A 27,680-nucleotide genomic window follows, 5' to 3' on the forward strand; every position below is an offset into this window, starting at 1 on the left:
CCTTAAAGCTGAATTCTGAGATAGTGAGATGGAAAGTGAATGAAAGATGATGAAGGTAGAGGAATTATTCACTGTACGTCAGAAAACAGAACACTCACTTATGCCTTTGGACTTCTTTCTTTAATAGTTTGTCAGGTTGCCCTCGTGCCAAGAAAAGTGGCATGAAGATAACCCCCACAAAAGATGACAAAGAGGACCCAGAGCTAATGAAGTGAGTTTTGTAGAGATATTATTTTTCATTTTATTAATGTATTTATTTTTGTAGAAAGAATTGTCTCTGTTTGAAATAAGGTCTCAGGGGAAACTGGAAAATCATGTTCCATGGATCACAATCCAGATATCAGAAGCACACCTAAATATGTTCTGGAAAGAAGGGCTTTGGGATACCGACTTCCAATCCCAATAAAGCAGCCTTGTAAAATCAGAATGTACTGTAAACCTGTCTATACCCTGGTTTATCAGATTACATTTCCTGCAGTTGGGGAGCTGCCATCCTAAAAAGCCTGTGCCAGGACAAGGCTCAGATGGATCATCATGCCAAATATCAGACTCTATAACGTATCTTTAACGTCAATATTGCTGACTCCAAGATCAAATCTTCAGGGTTCATATGGTCATAGGGGCACCAAACCCTGGAAAACAATAACAAGAAATATCAATGTTTTTGAAAAAAGTTCAAAGAGCAGTGCTGTAACTTGCCGGCTAATGTTAGGTAAATGGCACAGAAAAATCATCACTGAAAAATGTATACACTGAGCTATTCTATAAAGGATCCACATCCTTCATAGAATGGCACCAAGCACATAATGGAAATGGAAATGCTGGCTTGTAAGTTAGGCGCAGATCGAGTCTGTTCTGTAACAATGTGCATACATTTTGGGAATGTCCATGGAATGCCCTCCAAAACACCCCTGTCTATACCCCCTTGAAATTACATGCTACAGGACTTCTGCACATATTGTTATATTATAGGATGTGCATCTAACTCCCAATTAAGGCCAACTGATGCCAATAATTGGTTGTCAGCAGCTAATTATTGTCGCTGATTGGCTCCTTACTCAATTAAGTTGAACACGCAAATCGGCAATGCACACTGATTTGCGCATGCAACTTTAGTCACCACATATAGAATCCCAGGCCAAGTGCATGCATATGTTATAGAATAATAGCTCTTGCACTCATCAGGGTCACCAATAATTGGCAGAAACATGTGGAAGTGGTAGATGCTATTCTTTAACATATACTCCAAAGAAACCTAGCACATACTTGCGAGGGGGTATATATGTGGACACACCCATGGGTGGGCCATGGATGTGCCACCAATTGACGCATGCCATTTGTAGAATACTATCAGTTGAGCACTATTGGGGATAATGTGATGGCTGAGACATGAGCGGATGCCTAGCATCTCTTTTCCTCTCCCCCATTTTGCTAAATCGGCTTTATTTCTTGCTATTCTGTCTGTGAGGGACGCCAGTGTATTTAATTGATTCATCCCATGGCACACTTTCAGCAGGTGCTTTTTGGGAGCACTAGCAGTTGGCTGTGAAGGGCATGCCCACCAAGACCCCATGGCCTACTCGATAACACGGAGGCAGCAGCGCAGTTAAGATGGTGATGGAAAGCAGAACATCTATGGAGTCTCAGGACCTGCCAATTGTAGCACTAAAGGAGGCAGCAATAAAGGAAATTACGAAAAACTTGGCTGACATCTTAGATGATAAATTGTCTAAATTGCATGCCTTGATAGATGAGGTCAAGGAGGGAATGGCAGCACATGCGGCACATATTCAGCAGGCGGAGGATCGAGTCTCATGGCAGGAGGAGCTGACATCTGAGATCGCTGCCAAGGTCTCCACCTTAGAGGGACGATGTAAACTGTTTGAAGGGTGGATGATCAAGGGAACTGGAACCACTGGAACCACATCCGCATTGTGGGTGTACCTGAAAGGGTGAAGGAGCAAGAGCTTTGGAACCTTGTGGAAACCTAGCTGCCACAAGAGCTTGGCCTGGAGGTGGAAGGTCAATGGCTGCAGGTGGAATGGGTCTATCACTTGGGACCACTCCACGATCAAAATGCCAGACCTTGCTCGGTTGTTGCACCCATCCTTAACTATGCTGAAAAAGCTCTGATTTTGGTTAGATATCGCCAGCATAAAGAGATGTTGTTCCAGGGCTTGAGGTTCCTCTTATTTCAGGATTTTTCTGACTTGCACAAGAGGTTATCTCTTTATTGCTCTCAGCTGTTTGAAAAAAGGATTACGTTCTTCCTGCAGTATCCGCGAGGGTGCACATTGTGTAGTATGGTAAGCATCTATTCCTGGAGATGCCAGAGGCATTGAAAGCCTTCCAGGACCGAAAGCCTTGAGAGGCTCAGGAAGGGATGGCTAGTTTGTCTGGATGAATGCACTGGATGTACTTGCCTCCTCTTCGCGAAGGGTGTTGGATTCTGTGGCCCTTTGGATCTGGTGCTTTTGCAGTTGTGGGTGTCCTGCTTTTCATGTCGGACTAATAAGGTACTGTGTGCTGGCGGAACTGCCCTGTTTCACCTTGGATCTGCAGCGCAGTGCTGAAGTTTGCTGCTGACAGGGAGACGTGGAGGGGCATTTTTGAAACAAATATCTAAGTCAGAATTTGGACGTTTTACAAAGACGGCCAAATTCCAAGGCAGGGAGAAGGTCATTTTCGGAAAAGATGGATGTCCATCTTTGTGTTCGATAATACCATGGACGTCCTTGGATTTGGACGTTTTGCGATTTGGACGTCTTTGATTGTTGGCCATTTTTGAAACAAAGACGTCCAAGTCTAAAATATCCAAAGTCAATCCATTTGGATGTGGGAGGAGCCAGCATTTTTAGTAGACTGGTCCCCCTGACATGCCAGGACAGCAATCGGGCACCCTAGGGGGCACTGCATTGAACTTCATAAAATGCTCCCAGGTACACAGCTCCCTTACCTTGTGTGCTGAGTCCCCCAAAACCCACTATCCCCAACTGTACACCACTACCATAGCCCTTATGGGTGAAGGGGGCACCTATATGTGGGTACAGTGGGTTTTGGAGGGCTCACAGTTTCCAGTACAAGTGTAACAGGTAGTGGGGGGATGGGCCTGGGTCCACCTGTCTGAAGTGCACTAAACTACTCCAGGGACCTGCGTACTGCTGTCATGGACCTGAATATGACATCTGAGGCTGGCATAGAGGCTGGCAAGTAATGTTCTTCACCAAACATTTTGGGGGTGGGAGGGGGTTCGTGACCACTGGGGGAGTAAGGGGAGGTCATCCCTGATTCCCTCCAGTAGTCATCTGGTCATTTGGAGCACCTTTTTGTGCCTTATTCGTAAGAAAAATAGGTCCAGCTCAAAGCGTCCAAGTTTTAGTGCTGGATGTTTTTGCTTTGTTCCATTATGGCTCAAAGACATCCAAGTCTTAGGAACGCCCAAGTCCCGCCTTAAACACGCTTCCAATATGCCCCCTTGAGATTTGGACGTCCTTCCAAGTAAGTTGTCCAAAATGCGGTTTCGATTCTGGACGTTTCTGTGAGATGGATGTCCAAGTGCCGATTTATGTCACTTTTTGGATGTCCATCTCTTTCAAAAATGAGCCTGATGCTGAACTTGGATTCTTTTGCCTGCTTGGTTGCTGTTCATATCTTGTTTTTGTTTTTTCTCTTTTTTTTTTTTGTTGCTGTTGTTTTCTTTTTTACTCACTGGTGGTTCTTCCTCTTTTGGGGGGAGGGAAGGGGAGAGGGAGGATATGTGAGGTGGGTGGGTAGCATCCAGAGTTGTTGGGGTGTTTCTTGAGGAGTTCTTTGGGGAAGAGTGTGGGTTTCTGGTAGTTGTGCGTGCAGTAGGATGGGGAGCTGTGGTTGTGTGTATGGATTTCTGTGAGTGAATGGTTCTGTGGAATGGAAAGGACTCAGGATAGTAGGGTGGAGGGGATAGGGAGGGGGATGGGAAGGGGGCAGTGGAGTGTTTTTTGGGATATCTGGGAATTAGCACTGTGCATACTTATGTATCTGACTGGCTACAGAGGTTGGTGGGGGTGGCGAGGCTGCCCTCACAGGTTTTGTTCCTATCCTTGCTGCTGAAGAGTGGAATAGCCTGAAGTGTTGCCTGATGGGTAATATGAGGTATGCATCATTGAATGTAGATGGCATCCATTCCCCCCATCAAGCACACAAAAATTCTATCCTACTGTTCTAAACTGAAAGTGGATGTGTTATTTCTCCAGGAGAGCCATCTAACCAATATGGAGCATTTGAAGTTACGCTATAATTGGGTGGGAGAATTAGCTTATTCCTCCTTTAATGGGAGGCAGAGGGGTGTGGCAATTTTGATCCATATAAAACATTACATGGAAATTCACAAGATTTTGCAAGATCCTGAGGGTCGCTATGTGATATGGGTGGGAGAGCTTGCAAGAGCTTGGGTGGCCTTATGTTCGGTATATGATTCCAGTGTTTATTCTCACCATTTTTTCTCTCGTTTATTATCACAGCTGGCATCGGTAGGCGGGTATCAACTCATTGTGTGTGTGGGGGGGGGGGGGGGTACTGCAATATCAGGTCTGACTCTTCGGTGGATTGCCAACTCCAAAAGCTGCGACCTCCAGACTGGGAGGGGAAGGGAGTTAACTTCATTCTGCAGGAGCTTGACCTATTAGATATATGGCATGTCCTTCACCCTGATGACCACGACTATACTTTTCTTTTCTCATGTGCATGAGGTACATGCTCAGTTAGATTATGTCCTTTTGAGTTCTTCCTTCCTTTCTAGGATAACAGCTGCTGGCATTAAGGATGGAGCAGTTTCCGATCACTGTTTAGTATGGGCAATGTTTGTTGGCATCCGGGAGAGCGAGCTGCAGTGTGGCGTATGAATCCCACATTTTATCTAGTCCCTCAGTTCAGGGCTTTCTTGCATCACGCTTGGAACCACAATTTTCTTGACAATGATCCGGGCGATGTTGACCCCCTAACTTACTGGGAGGCGAGTAAGGCAGTGCTGAGAAGGAAATTTTTGGCTTACACCATGGGTGTGCAGAGAGAGAGAGAGGGACCATCATCTGGTGTCATTAACGGTGTAATTGCAGAAGCTACGAGGCGTGCATATTTTGACTAGGGATGCTGCTGTGCGATAATAGGCCATAAAGGTGCTCTGTCACCAGTGGCAGGATTTGCCATTATCACTGCTGGGGATGGTGGCTTTGGTTAAAATGGTGCTGCTCCTCAAGGTGCTATATTTTTTGCAGATGTTGCCCCTTTTGATATCCCGGAAGGAGGAAGCTGTCTATAAAGGAGTAGAAAGTTCTTTTATTTGGAGGGGGCACAGATTGAGGATTGGCTACCCCAAGCTCACTCATGATCAAGTATGGGGAGGGTTAAATTTACCTGATCTGCCCCTCTACAATGTGGCGGCTCTGCTTAGGAGGCTCCACGAACTCCATACCAGGGTTTATAAATATGCACCTAGATACATAGGAGAGGATTTCTCTCACCCTTATTCAGTTTTTAACCTCCTCCAGTTACCTCCGCATAGGGGGGGTGCTCCCTTTGCTTCATCCCCTATGTCAAATGTGGATATGGTGGTGGACGTGCCTTGGGGGGGCTTGTGGTCCTTCCCCCTTTTTGGAAATATTGGATAACCCAAAATTTGTGGTAGGCCAGGGCCGATCGTGTTTTTGTGTTTGGGCAGAACGAGAGTGCCGCTATGTAGGGCAGTTTCTTAGCACCAGGGACAATGATTTCCCCCCTTTGAGCAGATATGGACTCAGTTGTGGCATCCTATTTCTGTTTTTCTGGCCTTTTTGCAGCTGCACCATTACTGTGCTTCCTTTGTAACCTCAGATAGGTCCTTCTTTTACCTTAATGGACAGCTTTTTTGTCAAGTCCCTGCCACTGTGAATAAATTAACTAATTGGTATGATCTAGAGTGGGACCAGAGTGACACCAGTGACAGCTAAACGTGCTGTGATTGGCTGAGAGAGACCTGGAGGGGCATAATCGAAAGGGACGTCCAAATAGTTTTCATTTGGACGTCCTCGCACGTCCCAATCCCCGATTCGCTCCGACGGTGGTCATTTCAGTTTGGGCACCTTAGTCGTAAGAAAAATGCGTCCAAGAGAAGGACGCCCATCACAAAATGTGAAGAAAAAAAACGTTCAAGTGTTCGTCAGGGACGTCCTTTTTTTTTGAGTGAGGGATGTCCAAGAGGCATATTTTCAAAGCACTTTGGGAGGCTAAGTTCCATAGGTTTCTATGGAACTTTGGGAGGCTAAGTGCTTTGAAAATGAGCCCGTATGTGTAAGGCACTTGAAAGGACATCCCTGACGAGCACTTGAATGTTTTTTTTTCTTCCAATTTTTGCGATGGGCATCCTCCTCTGCATGGGTCCTGCTCACAGCAGCCCCAACGAGAGGTGCAGACCTCCCGATAGGTTTTCCATGGTGCATGAGATTGGAAACGGTAGTGCATTGCATCGCATTCACATTACAATAGTAATTAGCTCATTTGCATTCCGTTTTCGTTAGCTGCTATCGTGACAGGAAAATGGCTCGGAGAACCCTTTTGTGCATGTCTTGGTTTACTACTTGCGCGCTAAACTGGCTAGAACCAGTTTAAAAACCACGTTGCTGGCTCGTTAAGTTTAGGGCATCTAGCCCTAAGTTCTTGTTATTTTTTTACTCATCCTTTAAGTAATTTACTTCAGATTTGCTTGAACAAATCTCCTCAACCTTGAGCCTCACCCTGGAGGGGTAAAATACAACAGAGAATGGCTGTCTAATTGATCAGCCACTTCTAACACTTCAGTTAAGTAATGATGAGGAGGGAAAACCAGACAAAAGCAGCTGTTTGGTGCAATAAGGTGCTAGTTTATTTTTTTACAATCAAACTATAATGGAATTTAAATTAACACTATGAAATATGGAACAGTTGTACCATAAGGGTTGCTTTCTAAATGCTGGAAGTTAATTTTTTTTCAATCCTCCAGAGAATTCAGTAATTTGCTTGTGATCATATAAAAGCAATGCTCTTCTGAATTTAGCAAGTTTCCTGCTGGTAAGGATATTATACGTGAATTGTGCTGCATTGGCAAATGATTAAAATCAAGATCAGCATTTTCCAAATTAACTCAGAAAAACAGTTGCAGAGCTGCACTCTGCTGCCATTCAAAGAAAATGTCACAGCGGTGAAGGGGAGAGTTGTGAATTTTAGGCAGACTCACTAGAAAGTGGGCCCTCTCTCCTGGCATATTATACCGCTCCTTGCTTAGGAGATTCTGCTCCTAGTATGGAGAATTCTTTGGTATCTCCAGGTACATGCAGACTGTTACAAGAAAAGTAACAGAATGGGGTTATTTGATTTACATTTAGAAGAATTCAATTCAATTCACCACTCTCAGCTAATGAGTTTTAAAACATGAGGTCGATATTCAAAGCAATTTAACTGACCAGAAATGGCTCCTGGCTAATTAAGGATGGAGCAAGGGTGGAAGGGAAAAGAGGTTCCAAAAGACCAAGGCAAACTATAAATAAAAGCTTCTAAAATGTTTATTTGCCAAAAATAGTTCCACAAACTGCGATGTTTTTCTTCAGTGACCCCTGAGGAAGGCTTTATACCGAAACACGACCTGTGTAGGGTCGCTTGGGTTACCTCTGTATCATGTTGTGGTGAACTATTTTTGGCAAATAAACATTTTAAAAGCTTTTATTTCTAGTTTGCCTGGATCTATTGGAACCTCTTTCCCCTTCCACCCTTGTTTCATCCTTTGGTTTTATGTGTAAGCTCTGTGGACCCTCTTTTGCTGACATTTGTGTCCTGGCTAATTAAATCACTTCTTTGGGGCTAACTGCTCATTTTCAGAGGCACTTCATCGGTTAGTACCACTGAAAATATCCAGTTAGGAGGAGATTCTCTATATATGGTGCCTAAAAAATTGGTGCTGAAATCAGTGCCAACTAAGCGTATTCTATAATCGGTGCCTAGATTTAGGTGCCGATTATAGAATATGCTTAGTTGGTATCTCAGCGCCTAAAACTATGCGCATCCATTTATACAAACAAAAACATGGCATAAATCCCAGTGTGCAGATTTACACGCACTTGGCCATATTCTATACATGTGTAAATTTCAAAATGTCCACAAAACGCCCATTTCCCCGTCCATAACCATGCCCCTTTTTGCCTGCGCACATTAGAAGTTTGGCTCGCTTCGTTACAGAATACACTTATCAAGTTGTGCGCGTAAATTCTATTCAGTGCCAATTAGTGCTCATTATTGCTTGTTAAGAGCTGATGTCAACACTGATTAACTTGTTAAGATAATTAAGTTGTGCATGTTTTTATAAAATCACGGATCTCTAGGTGAGCTGTATAGAATCTGGGGGTTAGCATCTAACTCAAAACTGGCTATTTTGGGGGTACTCTGAGGGTGGGGTCAGCACTTGGCCAATTAAGTACTGATATTCAGCACTTAACTGGCCAAGGTAACCACATAAATAGGACCACATAAAATTCAATCCTATTCAGTTAAATGCCGAATATTGCATTTAACTGGCTAAGGTTTCACTGGCTCCGTAAACTCGAAAATTCAGTGCCGGAGCTCAGACATGGCCTGACATTGAATTTCTGGGCATAACACCAGCAGCAGTCAGCAAAACACTGAGCACCACCGGCTGAATATTGACCCCATGGTTTTCTGTTATTACTACTCCAGGCTTAGGGCTTTACCCCAGTGTTATAGGGACAGAAAAATATGGCAGGGACATCAGGAGGAATGTCACTAGTTCTGCAGTCAGAGAGATAAAGGAGTGCAGGAGCTTGACATCCAGGAGAAACTAATTCAAATCCCACCACTGCTCTTTGTAACCTTCGACAAGTTACTTAACCCAAAAAATCACATAGGCTGAATGTATTAAATAATCACAACTACCAAAGATAATTGCAAACTGGAAGTGGGGGAAAAATTGGAGAAAAGACCTCAGTCAACCTTGAAAAATGAGCCCCAAAGTGATAACAGAAGGCTCACTCAAGAAAACACATCAGTGGTCAGAAAAACTCCAATAGCATCCCCATATCCAAAAAAATTCCCAAAATGACCTATACTTTCATTTTTCATATTTAGTGTCCTTTTTTTAAACCGTTTTTCAAAATTTTCAGACAGTTTATCAAAGCTTGAATCAAACACATACTTAGCTGCTGTAGAAGCAATTCAGAGAGTGCTCCAGATAAAGTCATCTCAATCAACAACTTTCTCTCCGTCCAGATATCCAGCAATCAACAAAGGACTCTCTCAACATGCTGGCAGACAGACAAACATCCTCCATGTGCTGTTGGCAGTATTTTTGTTTGGGAGAAGTTCAATTCAATTCAATTTTTATATACTGTTAATATCCCCTTTCCAGGGTTCAGTGCAGTTTACATTCTAGGGGGTCCTTTTGCTAAGGTGCACTGAAAAATGGCCTGCGGTAGTGTAGATGCATATTTTGGGTACACGCAGAATTATGTTTTAGCGCACCTACAAAAATGCCTTTTCTTTGCCGAAAAATGGACGTGTGGCAAAATGAAAATTGCCATGCGTCCATTTTGGGTCTGAGACCTTACCGCAAGCCATTGACCTAGCGGTAAGGTCTCACATGATAAACAGGTGGTAATGGTCTACGTGTGTCAAATGCCACTTGACGCGCGTAACTGCAGTGCACCAGAAATTAAAATATAATTTTCAGACACGCGTAGCGAAAACACACCAAAATTGAAATTACCACAAGGACCACGTGGTAACCGGGCAGTAACTCCAATTTGGCGCATGGGCACACGTAGGCATCTAAGCGGCTTAGTAAAAGGGCCCCTAGGTGAGACAAAAGCAGATAGTGTTAATGTGAGGTATGAGACACATTACAGACCATTGGTGTAATGCATGAGACTAAAAACATTAAAGGAAAGGATAATGGATGCTACTAGGAAGTAGAAGTCACGATGGATTATTATGAAGCAGTCTTTGGGAAGAGAAAGGTTTTTAGCCTCTTCCTGAAGTTAAGGTAGCTGTTTTCTGTTCTGATGGGAATAGGCAGATAGTTCCATATTTTGACTCCAAGTACAGGGAATAGAGAGCTGAAAATCTTCTGATTTCAAATTGTCTTTTGAAATGGTGATGCTAACATTAGTTGTTGTTTCAGTCTGTTAGACTGGACCAGATATAGCGAAGCGGTCATAGTCAGCAGTTCAGAGGTGCAGCCCTGTAAGATTTGAAAGACTAAACAAGCAGCTTTGAACCTGAGTCTTTCTGCTATGGGAAGCCAGTGCAGTTTGTGTAGATGAGTTGTGGAGTGTGGTAGCCATGTTAAGGTTATCAATAGAAATCAAACAAAATAAAACATGGAAAAGAAAATAAGATGATACCTTTTTTATTGGACATAACTTAATACATTTCTTGATTAGCTTTCGAAGGTTGCCCTTCTTCCTCAGATCGGAAATAAGCAAATGTGCTAGCTGACAGTGTATATAAGTGAAAACATTCAAGCATTACTATGACAGTCTGACAGGGTGGGAGGAGGAGGGTGGGTAGGAAGTATGCATGGGGACATCAAAGCATATCATTGATATTCTAACAGGGTGGGTGTGGATAGGTGAGGGGAGGGTGATCAACAGAGATCCCTCCCCTCACCTATCCACACCCACCCTGTTAGAATATCAATGATATGCTTTGATGTCCCCATGTAGATGAGTTGAAACACTAGAATATCTAGTCAATTTGTATATTAGTCTTGCAGCTATATTCTGTATGATTTGCAGTTTTTTCTGATATTGACACTTAATACCAAGAAATAGAACGTTACAGTAATCCATGTGAGGCAGGACTAACATTTGGACTAGTAGTGCGAAGGCTTTTTGGTCAAAGAATGGTCTGACTAGATGTAGCTGTCTTATTTTGAATATTGTTTTCTTCCATAGCTGATTAATATGGGAAGAGAAGGTGAGTGAAGAATCAAGCAAGACCCCTAATACTCTGGTTTCAGATTTGTCTGTAAAGCTTTGACCATTGGACAAAGATATCGATGATGGTACCTCAAGTCCCTGATTTTGGAACCACAGGACCTTGGTTTTTTGTGCATTCAGTTTCAGTTTATTGGTCAAGGCCCAACAGCAGTCATACCATTCATTACGGACTGAGTTGGATCTATGTTTGATGCTGTTACTGGTAAGAGAAGCAGGATGTCGTCTGCATAGGATAATAGTAGTTCATTTAATCCCAGATGTATTGAAGCAAGGGATGGCATAAAGAGGTTGAACAGGATTAGTGAGAGGGGAGATCCCTGTGTGACTCCGCAGTTAGTAAATCAGTAGTTGGAAAGTTGGTTGTTTTGCTTGACAGAATAGCTTCGATTTGAAAGGAATTCACTGAACCATTTGAGCACAGTCCCTGTTATTCCTATCTGATGCAGGCGTTCGAGTAGCAATGTGTGGTCAACCGCATTGAAAGCCACCAATATATCAAATTGGATAAGAATTACTTGGTCACCTTTGCATAGGTGGTGTTTGACAAATGTAGTTAAAACTAGAAGTAATATTTCCGTACTATGTCATGATCTCAAGCCAAATTGTGACCAGTGTAAAATAGAAAAATTTTCCAGATAAAAAGAGAGATGTTTACTAATGTAGGTTTCTAATGTTTTAGTAATAAAGAGTATGCTTGCCACTGGACGGTAGTTTGCAGGTGATGTTACATCTAGCCCAGATCCCTGCAGCAGTTGAGTGAGAATAATTTTGCCCAGATCAAGAGGAAGAGAGCCAGTTTTTATTAGCTCATTGAGATCATTGAGTAACCAGTTTACTGCTTCCAGAGGGATGGATTGGTGTTTTGGGCATTCATCCAGGGAGCAGTTGGCTGGAGAGCATTTTAACACTTGATGATACTTAGTGCTGATCAGCTGGGGATGGTCAACTAGGCCACCTGTATATGTCAGAGGTAAGGGTTCTCTCTTATATGCAAATGTAATGAGCAGGCCTATCTCTCAAACAGAACTAGGCAACAGAGTGGCCATTATATCTGTGTGGTGGGACACCTCAGTGGAATAAGCTTAAGCAAGCCAGGAAAAATCCACTATAACAAACTGTTTTGTCTCAGTAGTGAAATCATCACCCTCTAAAGCATGTGCTGCATATATCATGTGGCACAATAAGGTAGAACAGGCAACACAAAGAGCAGGATAGGTAGGCTCATCCAAAAGATGCTGAGATTCCCATATGTGAAGTCCACCAAAGGAACACACCAATACGACTCGACACAGTGGCCATGCCCCAGTGCAGAAGTGCCCACCCCAGGAGTCCAAAGACAAACACATGAACAAAAACACCACAAACAGAAAAACAGATGCCACCGTCTCAAAAAACAACAATAAACACAATCACCACACACATTAAAAAAGGATACAAAAGCACCACAAATAATAATTCTTTGAAAAATCCTCCAAAAAGGTGGACGATGAAGAAAAAGGAAAAAAGGACACAGATGAACCACACAAGAATCTACATATACATGTCCATCTGATCCGCAATATGGCCGAAAGATCCACAAACATGAGAATAAGCATGAAAATCCAAACTAATGAGAACGTCCATGTCCAAAAGCAATATCCAAAAAACATACACCTGCCAAATGGACTCCACCCAATTCACGAAACAGGGTCTCTGTCGGAATCTACTGAAATTCATTGAGAGCGTATTGGAGCAACACGGCAGGATATTTGTCTGTCTGCCAGCACTTTGAGAGAGTCCTTTGTTGATTGTTGGATATCTGGAAGGAGAGGAAGTTGTCGATTGAGATGACTTTATCTGGAGCACCCCCTGAATTGCTTCTATAGCAGATAAGTACCTTTTTGCTTTGAACTTTGAGAAACAACATTTTGAAAAACTGTTTTATTTTTCTTTTAATTATTTATTTATCACATTTTACATTATCATTCAAGTACTGAAAAACTGTTTTATAAAAAAGGACACTGAAAAATTAAAGATTAGGTCATTTTGGAAAATGTTTTGGATATCTGGATGCTATTGGAGGTTTTCTGATCACTGATGTGTTTCCTTGAGCGAGCCTTCTTTCACTTTTGGGCACATTTTTCAAGGCTCACTGAGGTCTTTTCTCCATTTTTTCCCCCACTTTCAGTTTGTTATTTTTTTGGTATTCCTGAAAGTCACTTAATCCTCCATTACCTCAGGTACAAACTCAGATTGTGAGCCCTCACAGGGAAAGACCTAATGCACCTGAATGTAACTCACCTTGGAGCTACTGCTGAAAAAGGTGTAAACAAAATCCAAATAAATAAATGCCTGCTTGGGTTGGGCAGCCAGAGTTGATTTTGATAAGAGGTGACCCTCAAGGAAGTCAGAACAGGAGATTTACAAAAGCACAGAGTTGCTTTCCTTCAATACTGTGGGGAGTGGGGCTTTCTTCAGGTGTTAGGTGCCAGGGATCTTCTCTCCCTGTTACATGGGTAGTGCCCTCTGTCCCACTGCTTCTCATCCTGCCTCACCTCTATGATACCAGTCCTGCTCATATCAACTTGGCCATCTCTTCTACCATCTGTTAATACATCAGTCCTACACCCAGATTCAATTGTCAATGCAGCGGTAGCACAGGCTTGCATACATTAGTAGATTTTGGGGCTCATTTTCAAAGCATTTAGACTGACAAAGTTCCATAGGTTACCACATAATTTTGTAAGTCTAAGGGCCCCTTTTACGAAGCTGCAGCAAAAGGGGGTCTGCGCTGGCATTGGTGAGTGTTTATGACGCACGCCAAGGCCCCCTTTTACTGCAGTAGGTAAAAGGCGGGTCTTTGTTTTTTTTCAGGCAGGTGGCAGTAAGGGCTCCCGCGCTAACCCGGCAGTAACAGGGCAGCATGCGGCACTGCCTGATTACTGCTGGGTACACACCGGCGCTACAAAAATAAAAATATTTTTGTAGTGCCGGATATGATGCGTGCCGGAGGTGGGAACTTCTGCCGGGCTGCTGTGGTAGCTGGTGGTACTTCCCTTTTAGCAAGCAGTAAGTCCGTGTTGGGCTTACTTCCACTTTCTAAATAGACCCCTAAGTGCTTTGAAAATATGCCTCTGTATGTTAATTTGCACACCTTACAGAACCTAATTTGCATTGTTTCTCATTAACATACATGGGTGCAAAGCATCTTTACACAGGGAGATCAACTCCAGTTTATACTATGAAAGGACTGCCTAATTCTCTTAGGAGTGGCCAGTTATACATGGCTGTAAGAGCTATTTACTCCCCAGGGAAGTGGCTGCAAACTTTAGTGACTTGACCCCTTTGTAATAACTTTCTGGGGATTTTTGGAAAAAGCACTGCCAGCACTGCCAAGATCTGTAACTAAGTTGACATCTGTAACTTCTTTTCATTTTTCCTAGGTGCCCCGTGCCTGGCTGCGATGGACTTGGGCATATTAGTGGGAAGTACGCCTCCCATCGAAGTGCATCAGGATGTCCGCTTGCAGCACGCAGGCAGAAGGAAGGTTCTCTCAATGGAGCCTCATTTTCCTGGAAATCTCTAAAGAATGAGGGGCCCAGTTGTCCAACTCCTGGATGTGATGGTTCAGGCCACGCCAACGGCAGCTTCCTCACACACAGAAGGTGCAACTTACAGTCATTGTGGATAACACTTCTACTAGTTTCATTTTAAAATAATTGAATAGATTGAAACCATCTGAATTCTTGGGCTATCCATCCTTTGAAAGATTTTGTCTTAGCCTCTGTAACGTTTGGTAATTTGTCTTGCTTTTTTGATAATACTGGTTTAATTTTATACAGAAATCTTGCAGACTCATGCACGTCCAGATTGTAATTTTGTTTCATTCTGTATCTTGTGGGAAAATGAGTGACTTAGGGTTATAGTGCTGTAAGAAAAACTGACAGAACATAACTCTCTTTAGGACAGACAGAATAGACAGCGTCACATTAGAGTTATGGTGGTGCCAGCAAACTTGAAAGGAAATGAGGCTCATTGCTGGCAGATCCAAGAGAAAATGTCAGCGCAAAGCACGAAAACATATTAACAAGCACACTATTGAGGATTTTTTGAGTTAATGCTCCAGGGGGTACAAAATCACCTTCCTAAGTTTTAGCACATTTTCAAAGTTAAAGCATCTGAGAATAGGAGCCGACTCTGTGGGTGCTGTGGGTGCTTGAGCACCCCCAATATTGAGAAAATTCCTTGTATGTGTCCAGGGAGGGGTTATTTCCACTGGGCTTAGCACCCCCAATAATTTTGAAAAGTTGGCTCCTATGGGGGTGTGCTGGTAAATTTTTAACAACAGGCTCTTTCTCCGGACGTGGCCAGCTCTGCAGTTGGAAGGGCCAGGGGTGGCCGGGGGGGGGGGGGGGAGCAACACTTGCCTCTCTCTCCTCCCTCCCTTCGTGCGGGCATGCTAGGCATACCTTTGCTGGCAGCCAATAAATGGACTGCCACCTCTCCCAAGGTCTTGCTCTGAGCAGCATGCTGGAACTTCTCTCACATTCTCGAGAAGTCCCAGCCTGCTGCCCAGAGCTGGAAACAAGGAGTGGGGAGCAGCAGTAGTCTATTTACTTGGCTGGCAGCGCTCAGCATCCCCACCAGCAAAGTAAAAGAGAATTCAGCAGGGGGCCCAAGCCCACATTTTGGGAGCCAGTTGTTAAAGTAGCCATGGAGGGCCCTACTTTAACAACCGGCTCCCAAAATTCTTAAAAACTTAACAACCAGCTCTTGCGAGCCTGTGAGAGCCTGCTCCAGCACACCACTGCTCCTATGCGACCTGAGTAGTGTCTTTCTAAAAATGTACTAAAACTTACATGGATATAAAGTTCTCTGCAAACCTTGCAGCTTGTATATCTGCAGATGCACAATTTGCTGGAACATGCTTGTGTGTGTGTATTTACTTTCCACACCGAACCCTACCAACTCTTCGTGAAATGCCAATTTCTTGAGTGGCTAAATGCACCTACCTAGTGAAACTTGGCAGCTATATATGAGTGCTGATTAGTGGTAAATTTCCAGATCTATGATCTACTTGCCTGACTCTTCTTTGTGCTTAGTTTGTCAGGTTGTCCCAGAGCTACCTTTGCGGGGAAGAAAGGAAAACTCTCAGGGGATGACCTTCTCAGCACTAAATTCAAGACCAGCGATGGTGAGGACAGTCAGTGGTGATGACCTTATGACTATTTCTAGATTACAGCTGGATGCAGCCTCTTGGGGGCCTATTTACTGAGCTGAGCTCGCTGTTTAACGTGGGAATTAGCACATGTTAATTCCCACGCTGACATAGTAATGTGGAGGGGCATAATCAAACAGGGGCGCCCATCTCTAGGGATGACCCCGTAAAGAAGCGTACACAACCGAATTATCAAAACAAGATGGGCGGCCATCTTTCGTTTCGATAATACGGTCGGGGATGGCCAAATCTCAACATTTGGGCCGCCCTTAGAGATGGCTAACATTGGTTTTCTCCTATAAACGGAAACTAAGGGCGGCCATCTCAAAACCGGCCAAATCCAAGCCATTTGATCGTGGGAGGAGCCAGCATTTGTAGTGCATTGGTCCCCCTCACATGCCAGGACATCAATCGGGCACCCTAGGCATGATTATTATAACATTTTCTCCACATTTACTGCATAGCAAAATGCTGGGAACAGTAATGCAGAGGTTTTGAAGTTACCACATATTAATTTTTATTTATTTAAATATTTATAATCCACACTGTACCATGTTTTAACGGCTCATCATGTGGTAACAGTGCAGCTTAGTAAATGACTCTCTTGCTGTCTTATCTAGTGCTATTGGATGCCTTTTCATTAGCTGGAACATTTTCATTTTGTGTCATTTCCTGTGTCATTTGTGGGAATTAGGTTTTTGAGACCATTTTGTTTTTACAAGAGCATTGTTGTTAAAACTGCGTACTCTTGGCAAAGAGATCATGCTCTTTTCTAAAGAGTACATACTCATTTCTGATAGTTCATGCATGTGCAAACCATCGTGCATTTGGGCACTGTTATCGTCAAACAAAAAATAACCCCACTGTGACCCACAGGGCCTTCACAGGTTTGTAATCCACAGGCCACTGCAATTCCTCAAACTTCCAGCTGAGCAGGCCTTTTACCAGGAGACAAACACAGACACAGCCCTCCCGTGCCTGTCCCTCCTCAGGATCCCCTTGCCTAGGATTTACCAACTCCAGACTAACAGTCTTTCTTTTCTCCTTTATTTACTTTCTCCAACACAGTCTTTGATACACACAGTTAGCAGCATAGGCGTAGTTTGACTGTTTCATTTGGGGGGGGGGGGGGGGGCAAAGGATGGGGCGGAGCATATTAGCATATTCATTTGCATATATACATATGCAAATGAATATGCTAATATGGAGGCAGGAATTGAAATTTACAGGCAAAATATCACAGATGCACATTTCAAAAAGCTGACATATTTCAATTAATATATTCTGAATAAAATACTTTTTTACCTTTGTTGATCATTTAGTTTTTCTATTCGCTTTGGTCCCAGTGTCTTCTGTTTTATGCAGTGTCTTCTTTCCAGTAGGCTTCCCTCTGCTCCCCACCCCTCCCAGTCCCATCCATCTCCTGCTCCTTCCCTCTGCTCATCTCATTTCCCAGTCCAATCCAATTCCTGGTCCTTCCCTCTGCTCCCCACCCACCCCTCCCAGTCCCATCCATCTCTTGTTCCTTCCCTCTGCTTCCCACCCCTCCCAGTCCCATCCATCTGTTTCTCCTTCCCTCTGCTCCCCACCCCTCGCAGTCCCATCCATCTCTTGCTCCTTCCCTCTGCTTCCCACCCCTCCCAGTCCCATTCATCTCCTGCTCCTTCCCTCTGCTCCCCACCCCTCCCAGTCCCATCCATCTCCTGCTCCTTCCCTCTGCTCCCCACCCCTCGCAGTCCCATCCATCTCTTGCTCCTTCCTTCTTCTCCCCACCCCTCGCAGTCCCATCCATCTCTTGCTCCTTCCCTCTGCTTCCCACCCCTCCCAGTCCCATTCATCTCCTGCTCCTTCCCTCTGCTCCCCACCCCTCCCAGTCCCATCCATCTCCTGCTCCTTCCCTCTGCTTCCCACCCTCCCAGTCCCATCCATCTCCTGCTCCTTCCCTCTGCTCCCCACCCCTCCCAGTCCCATCCATCTCCTGCTCCTTCCCACTGCTTCCCACCCTCCCAGTCCCATCCATCTCCTGCTCCTTCCCTCTGCTTCCCACCCCTCCCAGTCCCATCCATCTCCTGCTCCTTCCCACTGCTTCCCACCCTCCCAGTCCCATCCATCTCCTGCTCCTTCCCTCTGCTTCCCACCCCTCCCAGTCCCATCCATCTCCTGCTCCTTCCCACTGCTTCCCACCCTCCCAGTCCCATCCATCTCCTGCTCCTTCCCTCTGCTCACCACCCCTCCCAGTCCCATCCATCTCCTGCTCCTTCCCTCTGACCTCCTTTCCCAATCCAGTCCAATCCAATTCCTGGTCCTTCCCTCTGCTCCCCACCCACCCCTCCCGGTCCCATCCATCTCTTACTCCTTCCCTCTGCTCTCCACCCTCCCAGTCCCATTCATCTTCCCTCTGCTGCCCCCCCCCGCGAGGTCCAGGATCGTGACTCCGTTTACCCCCTCTCTTCCTCCCTCCCTCCGGTGCAGGCAGCAGTCTTCTTCAGCCTTTCTGTGTTCCTGGCAGCGGTAGCGACGTACACGCTGCCTTCGGTCTGCCCCGGAAGCCTTCTCTTCAAGTTCCTGTTCCCACCTATGCGGGAACAGGAACTTGAAGAGAAGGCTTCGGGGCAGAGCTGAAGGCAGCGTGTACGTCGCTACCGCTGCCAGGAACAAGAAAGACTTAGAGAAGATTGGTGCTGCCTGCGCCGAGGGTAGGAAGAGAGGGGGTAGATAGACACGCTCGTCTCCGTCCGCTTCGCTGCTTCCCTGCCCTCTCTGTCTGCACTGCGTCCCGCCTTCCTCTGATGTCATTTCCTTTCGGGCGGGACGCAGACAGAGAGGGCAGGGAAGCAGCGAAGCGGATGGAGACGAGCGCGTGCCTGCTTGTTTTTTTTTTTTTTTTCACTTCTAGCGCCAGTCCACGTCATCGTCGTTTGGGGGGGCATTGCCCCCCCTCGCCCCCCCCAGTCTACGCCTATGGTTAGCAGGTTTTGCTTCAACTCTCCCTTCACTCCCTTCTCATTACCCCTGGGAGATGAAAGGGGTCACACCCAACCAATGTCAGTCTCTAGCACCTGACAGCCCCCCTCTCCCTCCTGACCCCAGTTGAAAACCCTCACCCCCGGTTGGAGTTCTTCTGCAGCCACTTCTTTCCCTCTTTCATTGTCATCAAACCATATGGCCAGGAGCCCTCTTACTTGCCTTCCTTTAGCTTGAGCTAAGACAGAAATGTCCATGGGCTCTCCTGAAGTCTCCTCTCTCTCCAATCCTCCTCCTCCCTCTCCAGACTGCCAGTCCATGGGCTCCTCTATAGCTCTGTTTACCAGCTGCCTCCCATCATCATTATTATCCCCCTCTCCCAGCTGTTTCCTATTCTCTTCATCCAGCCCTTCCAGATCCTCCTCCTTTCCCCTAGGATTCTGGGACTCGTAGTGGGGGTAACACTTCCTCATCCTACTAGGCCTCTCTCTCAAGGGCTGCTGGGATTTGTAGTTCTTCAGCTTCATTGTCCTCAATGGTGAAGGAGACAGGCTGCTTTCCTGCACTGGCCCTGCACTTTTGATTCGGGCCCTTTCGGCTCTGTCCTCCCGGGGTGGTCTAGGATACCCATGCGACTTCCTCCTTCCCACTTCCTTCGCTCCGCGACCCTCGCTCCCTGCCTCATCACACCCACAAACTGTTGTGGTTTTCTATCCATTTTCATTTGTTAATGACATACAGCGACATGAGATATATTGTTGACATGTCTTATGTCGTTGCAGGCGACAGCCTGTCCCTACTTTATATATTCTTGGAATTTGTCTCCTACGAAGCATTTAAAAATAGTAGCGCACCTCTGCACAATTTATTAGCAAATTCTCAAAGGGAATAAAGTTCCTCAGGATTGTGAACTATGACACTGTGAAAAGATTTAGGGGGAAGTTAAAATATGGCATTTTGTCACAGCTGTTTCACTGTCTGTGGTAACACAGCACCGCAAATTAGTGACTCCCATACTAAAGGAGTAACACAACTTGCAATCAACCTTGTAAGCTGCATTATTCTGCTTCCAAGGATCATTGAGCTACTAACGTGTAGCCCAATGCTCCCAAGGAGCCCTTCTTTGAGGGGTTGGCACAGAAAAATAGAACTGTGGTCTGCGGATCCTGGGTCACACTTTCCTTCCAGCAAAGACTTCCCTTCCCTGAAGACATATTATATACCTTCAATTCAAGCCCCACCCCACCTCTGTAGGCCCCCCTGGATCCCTTGACATAGACCTCCTAGCCTCTGGATCTACCTCAAGCAATCTCTGGTGGCCTAGGGGTATGGAGCAGGAGCTAATCCCAGTCACTTCTCTCCTGCCAGCGCTGGGTTCAAAATGGCACCTGCAACACCTAGTGGTAGCCTTTTAGAAAGCCCTTATACCACAGCCTGACCTCTAGTGGTAGTTCCTCAAGATTACTACTAAGGGTTATGGGCACCATTTGGACACAGCGCTAGCAAGGGGAGGATCAACTGGGAATCACTCCTGCCCCATACCTCTAAACCACCAGGGATTCCTTGAGGTAGGCCTGGGAGGGTGGAGAATCTTTGTCAGGAGTCTGGGAGGACCTACAGGGAGTGAGGCTTGAACTAAGGATACATAATCCCCCAGATTCTGTATAGGTCGCCCAAATTTGGGTGCCCTACTTTGGGCTTGGATCCCAGAAGTATGTGGAAACTAATTAGTCAATTAGGCACTAACAATTATTGGAGTTAATTGGCACTACATACATCTGCCCTATGCCCTACTCTATAACATGGGTGCTTAAATTTCACAACATGGAACTCATAAGGGGGTGTGGCCATGGGAGGGGCATGAGCAGGTCAGGGGCATTCCCAGAACTAGACATGATGTTTTAGATTACTTTGAACTGCACACCCAACTGCCAACTTCCCACCCCCTCCTCTCCATAGAACAGTCCCTATCATACCTACAGATCCATAAAGTAACCTGCCACCTTCTCATGACCCACAAGTGACTCCCACAGAAGCCACTGTTCTTCCATGAAAGTACTTCAACTCAAGTCCAATCTACTGACTACCTGATTATCTTCCTACAACCACTGGCTCGATGTCTTACTAAATACATGGTTCACTGACTGATTAAATGCTCCTAATGACCATTGTCAACCCAAACATCTACAGCCCTATTGACCTAGTCACTAGATAAGGCCATCATCCTCTGCACACCCCCTCTTTAATATTTAGGCAAATCACATTGAAACGAATCATCCTATGTTTTTTCACTCTCTCATCCTCTGTACCTGTTCTATTAGCACTATGTAAGCCACACAGTAGTGATTCATTTTTTGTATAATTTGCTTAATACTATGTAAGCCACATTGAAATGACATGGTTGTAAAATGTGAGATATAAGTAGTAATAAATTGAAAAATTGAAATTGAAATCAGTTGGGTGCCAGAATTTACACCAGTTTTTGGCAGGCCTAAGTCCTTGCACCCGAAGTTAGGCATGGAAAGTGCACTACACTTGTATTCTGTAAAGGGCGCTCTGTTCAGAGTGTGTTATACAGAATACTAGCTTACTAATTTTGGGCATCATTTACTGAATCTGGCTCAATATGTCTTTGGGAGATGGGGAGGGTGGGATAATTTCAGAGGGAGGGAGTTTTTGCTGGGGGGGAAGGGAGGAGAGGGAGTCTTTGCTGAGGGGAAGGGAGGAGAGGACACCTAGGAACCCTAGACTACACTGTAATTTACCACACTAGCCCCTTTAAGAAGAGCTCCCTGGAAGCATTAGACTACACATTAGTGGCCCGATGAACCTAGACAGGAAAAATAATGCCAGCTCAAAGCTGCCATTATTTTTCCTGCAATAACACAGCTTGCAAAATTTAACGCAAACTGTGCTATTTGATTTATATAATGATGAGGTGTTTTGCATGCATTATCATGCTATGAATATCATTATTATTTATTTATTTATTTATTAGGATTTATTTACCGCCTTTTTGAAAGAGTTCACTCAAGGCGGTGTACAGTAAGAATAAATCAAACATAAGTAATAGACAATTACAGCAGTAAAAATATTCAAATAACAATACAAAGTATTATGTAGCTTGCAGTTGCTGATTAATGTGTGTTATGAGGCAAATATCATGCATTATTCTCCTTAACGCACAGTAGTAACTACCATGCTAATTGAACAATGGATCTGTGATAGAGCTTCTGCACCCAGTGGTAAATTAGTTATTAATATACTACTACTACTTATCATTTGTAAAGCACTACTAGACGTATGCAGCGCTGTACACTTGAACATGAAGAGACAGTCCCTGCTCGACAGAGCTTACAATCTAATTAGGACAGACAAACAGAACAAGAGATAAGGGAATATTAAAGTGAGGATGATAAAATAAGGGTTCTGAACAAGTGAATAAGGGTTAGGAGTTAAAAGCAGCATCAAAAAGGTGAGCTTTTAGCTTAGATTTGAAGACGGCCAGAGAAGGAGATTGACTTACCGGCTAAGGAAGTCTATTCCAGGCATATGGGGCAGCAAGATAAAAGGAACGGAGTCTGGAGTTAGCAGTGGAGGAGAAGGGTGCAGATAAGAGAGATTTACCCAGTGAATGGAGGCAGAAAGTGGGTGAGAGAGCTACTAAGATAAAGAATTGTGGCACAACAAAAACGTGGGTTATCCTTTAGCTAAGTCATTGTTAGCCATCCAGGACCAGATACCATACGAATTAGAATACAATTTGATCATATATAAAAATTGGAAATCTCTATCTTTGTCTTTGTGGATAACACCCTCATCCTCCCTGTCTCATCAGCTCATAACCTTGGGGTCATCTTTGACTCCTCTATCTCTTTCTCCGCACATAACCAACAGACTGCTAAAACCTGTCATTTCTTTCTCTATAATATCACCAAGATTTGTCCCTTCCTTTCTGAGCACACTGCCAAAATCCTTATCCACACACTCATCACCTCAGCCTACTTCAACTTGCTTCTCTCAGGTTACCCCCTAAGCCATCTCTGTCCCCTTCAATTTTTTCAAAATTCTGCTGCACGACTTATATTCTGCCAGAGTCGCTACACTTATATTAGCCCTCAAGTCACTTAATTGGCTCCCTATCCATTTCTGCACACAGTTCAAACTCCTTTTATTGACTTACAAGGGACCTAGGCGTCATCACTGATAATACGTTGAAACCCTCTGCTCAGTGTGCAGCGGCTGCTAAGAAAGCAAATAGAATGTTAGGTATTATTAGGAAAGGAATGGAAATCAAAAATGAGCACGTTATAATGCTTTTGTATCTCTCCATGGTGCGATCGCATCTCGAATATTGTGTTCAATTCTGGTCACCACATTTCAAAAAAGATAAAGTGAAATTAGAAAAGGTACAGAGAAGGATGACTTCCCTATGAGGAAAGGCTAAAGTGGCTAGGGCTCTTCAGCTTGTAGAAAAGATGGCTGATCAGAGATATAATAGAGATCTATAAAATAATGAGTGGAGTGGAACGGGTAGACGTGAATCACTTGTTTACTCTTTCCAAAAATACTAGGACTAGGGAGCACGCAATGAAGCTATAAAGTAGTAAATTTAAAATGAATCAGAGAAAATATTTCTTCACTCAATATGTAATTAAGCTCTGGAATTTGTTGCCAGAGAATGTAGTAAAAGTGGTTAGCTTGGCAGGGTTTAAAAATAGTTTTTTTGGATGGCTTCTTAAATGAAAAGTCAATAGACCATTATTAAAATGGACTTGGGGAAAATCCACTGCTTGTTTCTAGAATAAGCAGCATAAAATGTACTGTTTTGGGATCTTGCCAGGTACTTGAGACCTGCAATGGCCACTGTTGGAAACAGGATGCTGGACTTGATGGACCTTCGGTCTGTCCCAGTATCAGGGCCGTGCCAACACGGTAAGCGAGGTAAGCATGGCAGGAGGGCGCTATCCTCTGGGGGCACCCCGCCGCACCATGCTTACCTCGCCCTCTTCCCCCCAGATCCTTTTCCTTTTTTTTTTGTTTAAATTTACCTCTGTCTAGCGGCGTAGCGTCAGTGGGAAGGAGGCAGCGCTCCCCCACCCCGACGTGTCTACTAGTCTTCCCTTCGCTGTGTTCCGCCTTCTTCTGATGTCAGAAATGACATCAGAAGAAGGCGGGACACAGCGAAGGAAAGAAGACTAGTAGACACATCCCACCCAAACCCACTTCCCCTCTACCTCCACTCTCTATTTCGGTTGATAACACCCTCATCGTCCCCTTCTCATCTGCCTGCAACCTCGGTGTCATCTTCGACTCCTCCCTCTCCTTCTCTGCGCATATCCAACAGATAGCCAAGACCTGTCGCTTCTTCCTTTATAACATTAGCAAAATCCGCCCTTTCCTCTCTGAGCACACCACCCGAATTCTCATCCACGCTCTCGTTACCTCTCGCCTTGACTACTGCAACCTACTCCTCACTGGTCTCCCACTTAGCCACCTATCCCCCCTTCAGTCCGTTCAGAACTCTGCTGCACGTCTTATCTTCCGCCTGAACCGATACACTCATATCACCCCTCTCCTCAAGTCACTTCATTGGCTTCCGATCAGGTACCGCATTCAATTCAAGCTTCTGCTACTAACCTACAAATGTAGGTTAGTAGCAGAAGCTTGAATTGAATGCGGTACCTGATCGGAAGCCAATGAAGTGACTTGAGGAGAGGGGTGATATGAGTGTATCGGTTCAGGCGGAAGATAAGACGTGCAGCAGAGTTCTGAACGGACTGAAGGGGGGATAGGTGGCTAAGTGGGAGACCAGTGAGGAGTAGGTTGCAGTAGTCAAGGCGAGAGGTAACGAGAGCGTGGATGAGAATTCGGGTGGTGTGCTCAGAGAGGAAAGGGCGGATTTTGCTAATGTTATAAAGGAAGAAGCGACAGGTCTTGGCTATCTGTTGGATATGCGCAGAGAAGGAGAGGGAGGAGTCGAAGATGACACCGAGGTTGCAGGCAGATGAGAAGGGGACGATGAGGGTGTTATCAACCGAAATAGAGAGTGGAGGTAGAGGGGAAGTGGGTTTGGGTGGGATGTGTCTACTAGTCTTCTTTCCTTCGCTGTGTCCCGCCTTCTTCTGATGTCATTTCTGACATCAGAAGAAGGCGGAACACAGCGAAGGGAAGACTAGTAGACACGTCGGGGTGGGGGAGCGCTGCCTCCTTCCCACTGACGCTACGCCGCTAGACAGAGGTAAATTTAAACAAAAAAAAAAGGAAAAGGATCTGGGGGGAAGAGGGCGAGGTAAGCATGGTGCGGCGGGGTGCCCCCAGAGGATAGCGCCCTCCTGCCATGCTTACCTCGCTTACCGTGTTGGCACGGCCCTGATACTGGGACAGACCGAAGGTCCATCAAGTCCAGCATCCTGTTTCCAACAGTGGCCATTGCAGGTCTCAAGTACCTGGCAAGATCCCAAAACAGTACATTTTATGCTGCTTATTCTAGAAACAAGCAGTGGATTTTCCCCAAGTCCATTTTAATAATGGTCTATTGACTTTTCATTTAAGAAGCCATCCAAAAAAACTATTTTTAAACCCTGCCAAGCTAACCACTTTTACTACATTCTCTGGCAACAAATTCCAGAGCTTAATTACATATTGAGTGAAGAAATATTTTCTCTGATTCATTTTAAATTTACTACTTTATAGCTTCATTGCGTGCTCCCTAGTCCTAGTATTTTTGGAAAGAGTAAACAAGTGATTCATGTCTACCCGTTCCACTCCACTCATTATTTTATAGATCTCTATTATATCTCTGATCAGCCATCTTTTCTACAAGCTGAAGAGCCCTAGCCCCTAGATCTGCAGCCCCTCCTTACCTCTCAACCCTCATCTCCCCTTACGTTCCTACCCGTAACCTCTGCTCTCAAGACAAATCCCTCCTTTCAGTACCCTTCTCCACCACCGCCAACTCCAGGCTCCGCCCTTTCTGTCTCGCCTCACCCAACGCGTGGAACAAACTCCCCGAGGCCATATGCCAGGCCCCCTCCCTGCCCATCTTCAAATCTCTGCTTAAAGCCCACCTCTTCAACGTCGCCTTCGGCACCTAACCTCTACACCTCTACCCAGGAAATCTAGATTGCCCAACTTGACATTTCATTCTTTAGATTGTAAGCTCCTTTGAGCAGGGACCGTCCTTCTTTGTTTATTTTGTACAGCGCTGCGTAACCCTAGTAGCGCTCTAGAAATGTTTAGTAGTAGTAGTTTAGTAGTAGACACATCGGGGTGGGGGAGCGCCGCCTCCTTCTCACTGACGCTACGCTGCCGCCGGACAGAGGTAAATTTAAACAAAAAAAAAAAGGAAAAGGATCTGGGGAGAAGAGGGTGGGCAGTGTAGCAATCGTTTTCGGGGGGGAGCGGAGCGGTGCGGTGCCAACGGGGGGGGGGGGGGGGCGGCGGCACGGTGCCAACGGGGGGGGGGGGGGTGCTGGAGGTGCCAACTGCAGGGGGGTGCTGGAGACCCTAGGCACGGCCCTGCCCAGTATGGCAATACTTATGTACTTATGCCTTCAGTCTGCAGCTCCTCAATACCTCTCCACTCTTATCTCCCTACACTCCTCCCTGGGAGCTCCGTTCATCGGGTAAATCTTTTTTATCTGTACCCTTCTCCTCTATTGTCAACTCCAGACTCCATTCCTTTTATCTTGCTGCACTGTACACCAGGAATAGACTTCCTGTGTCAATACGTGAAGCTCCATCTCTGGCCATCTTTAAATCTAGGCGAAAAGTCCACCTTTTTGAGTCTGATTTTACTCCTAACTCCTAGTCACTTGTTCAGTATCCATGTTTGTTTTATCATTCTACCTTAAGTAATTCCTTTATTCCTTATTTGTCCTTTTTGTCTGTCTTGATTAGATTGTAAGCTCTGTCAAGCAAGGACTGTCTCTTAAATGTTTAGGGCTCTGTTTACTAAGGTACATTAGTGTTTTTAGCACACCTACACTCAGCGCATGCACTAAACATGTAGGCATCGATAGGGATATTGTAGGCACATACATGGTTAACACGTGTACATGGTTAATGTGCGTTAAAAATATTAGCATGCCTATAACACTGCTTAGTAAACAGGGCCCTTAGTGTACAGCGCTACATATGTCTAGTAGCGATATAGAAATGATAAGTAGTAGTAGTAGAATCATGTCTTCTACAAAAAAGAAAGACTTTATTGTTTTAGTCTTCAGGAGAATCCAATCAATGTTAACTAGCTTTGTAATTTTTTTGGTAGTTCTAGAGAATGATGAAGAAATTAAACAGTTAAACAAAGAAATTAGTGAGCTGACTGAGTCCAATATGGAGGTGGAGTCCGACATGGTAAAGTTGCAGTCCCAGGTAAGTGTCTTCACTCCTGACTCAGCACTCGATCACATGTTACAGAATAATGCATTTATGTCCCAGATGCAGACAGACGGAGAAAAGCTGTAGTCCCAGATGTATCTCCTTTGCCTCAGCTGCTGCTTAACCACTCTCAAGTTAGGGCA

At 45.0% G+C, this 27,680-nt stretch overlaps 1 protein-coding gene across 1 annotated transcript in view; it reads left to right on the forward strand.

The window, feature by feature from the left end:
• MYT1 (myelin transcription factor 1) overlaps nt 1–27,680 on the forward strand; it is a 151,947-nt gene that overhangs the window by 117,065 nt on the left and 7,202 nt on the right. The window contains exons 19-22 of the mRNA XM_030213449.1: nt 128–211; nt 14,417–14,638; nt 16,076–16,167; nt 27,428–27,531. Of these exons, the coding sequence (XP_030069309.1) occupies nt 128–211; nt 14,417–14,638; nt 16,076–16,167; nt 27,428–27,531 (502 nt within the window). The remainder of the gene's footprint in view (nt 1–127; nt 212–14,416; nt 14,639–16,075; nt 16,168–27,427; nt 27,532–27,680) is intronic.

Source organism: Microcaecilia unicolor, chromosome 8 (assembly GCF_901765095.1).
Source record: "Microcaecilia unicolor chromosome 8, aMicUni1.1, whole genome shotgun sequence".
NCBI classification, from domain to species: Eukaryota; Metazoa; Chordata; class Amphibia; order Gymnophiona; family Siphonopidae; genus Microcaecilia; species Microcaecilia unicolor.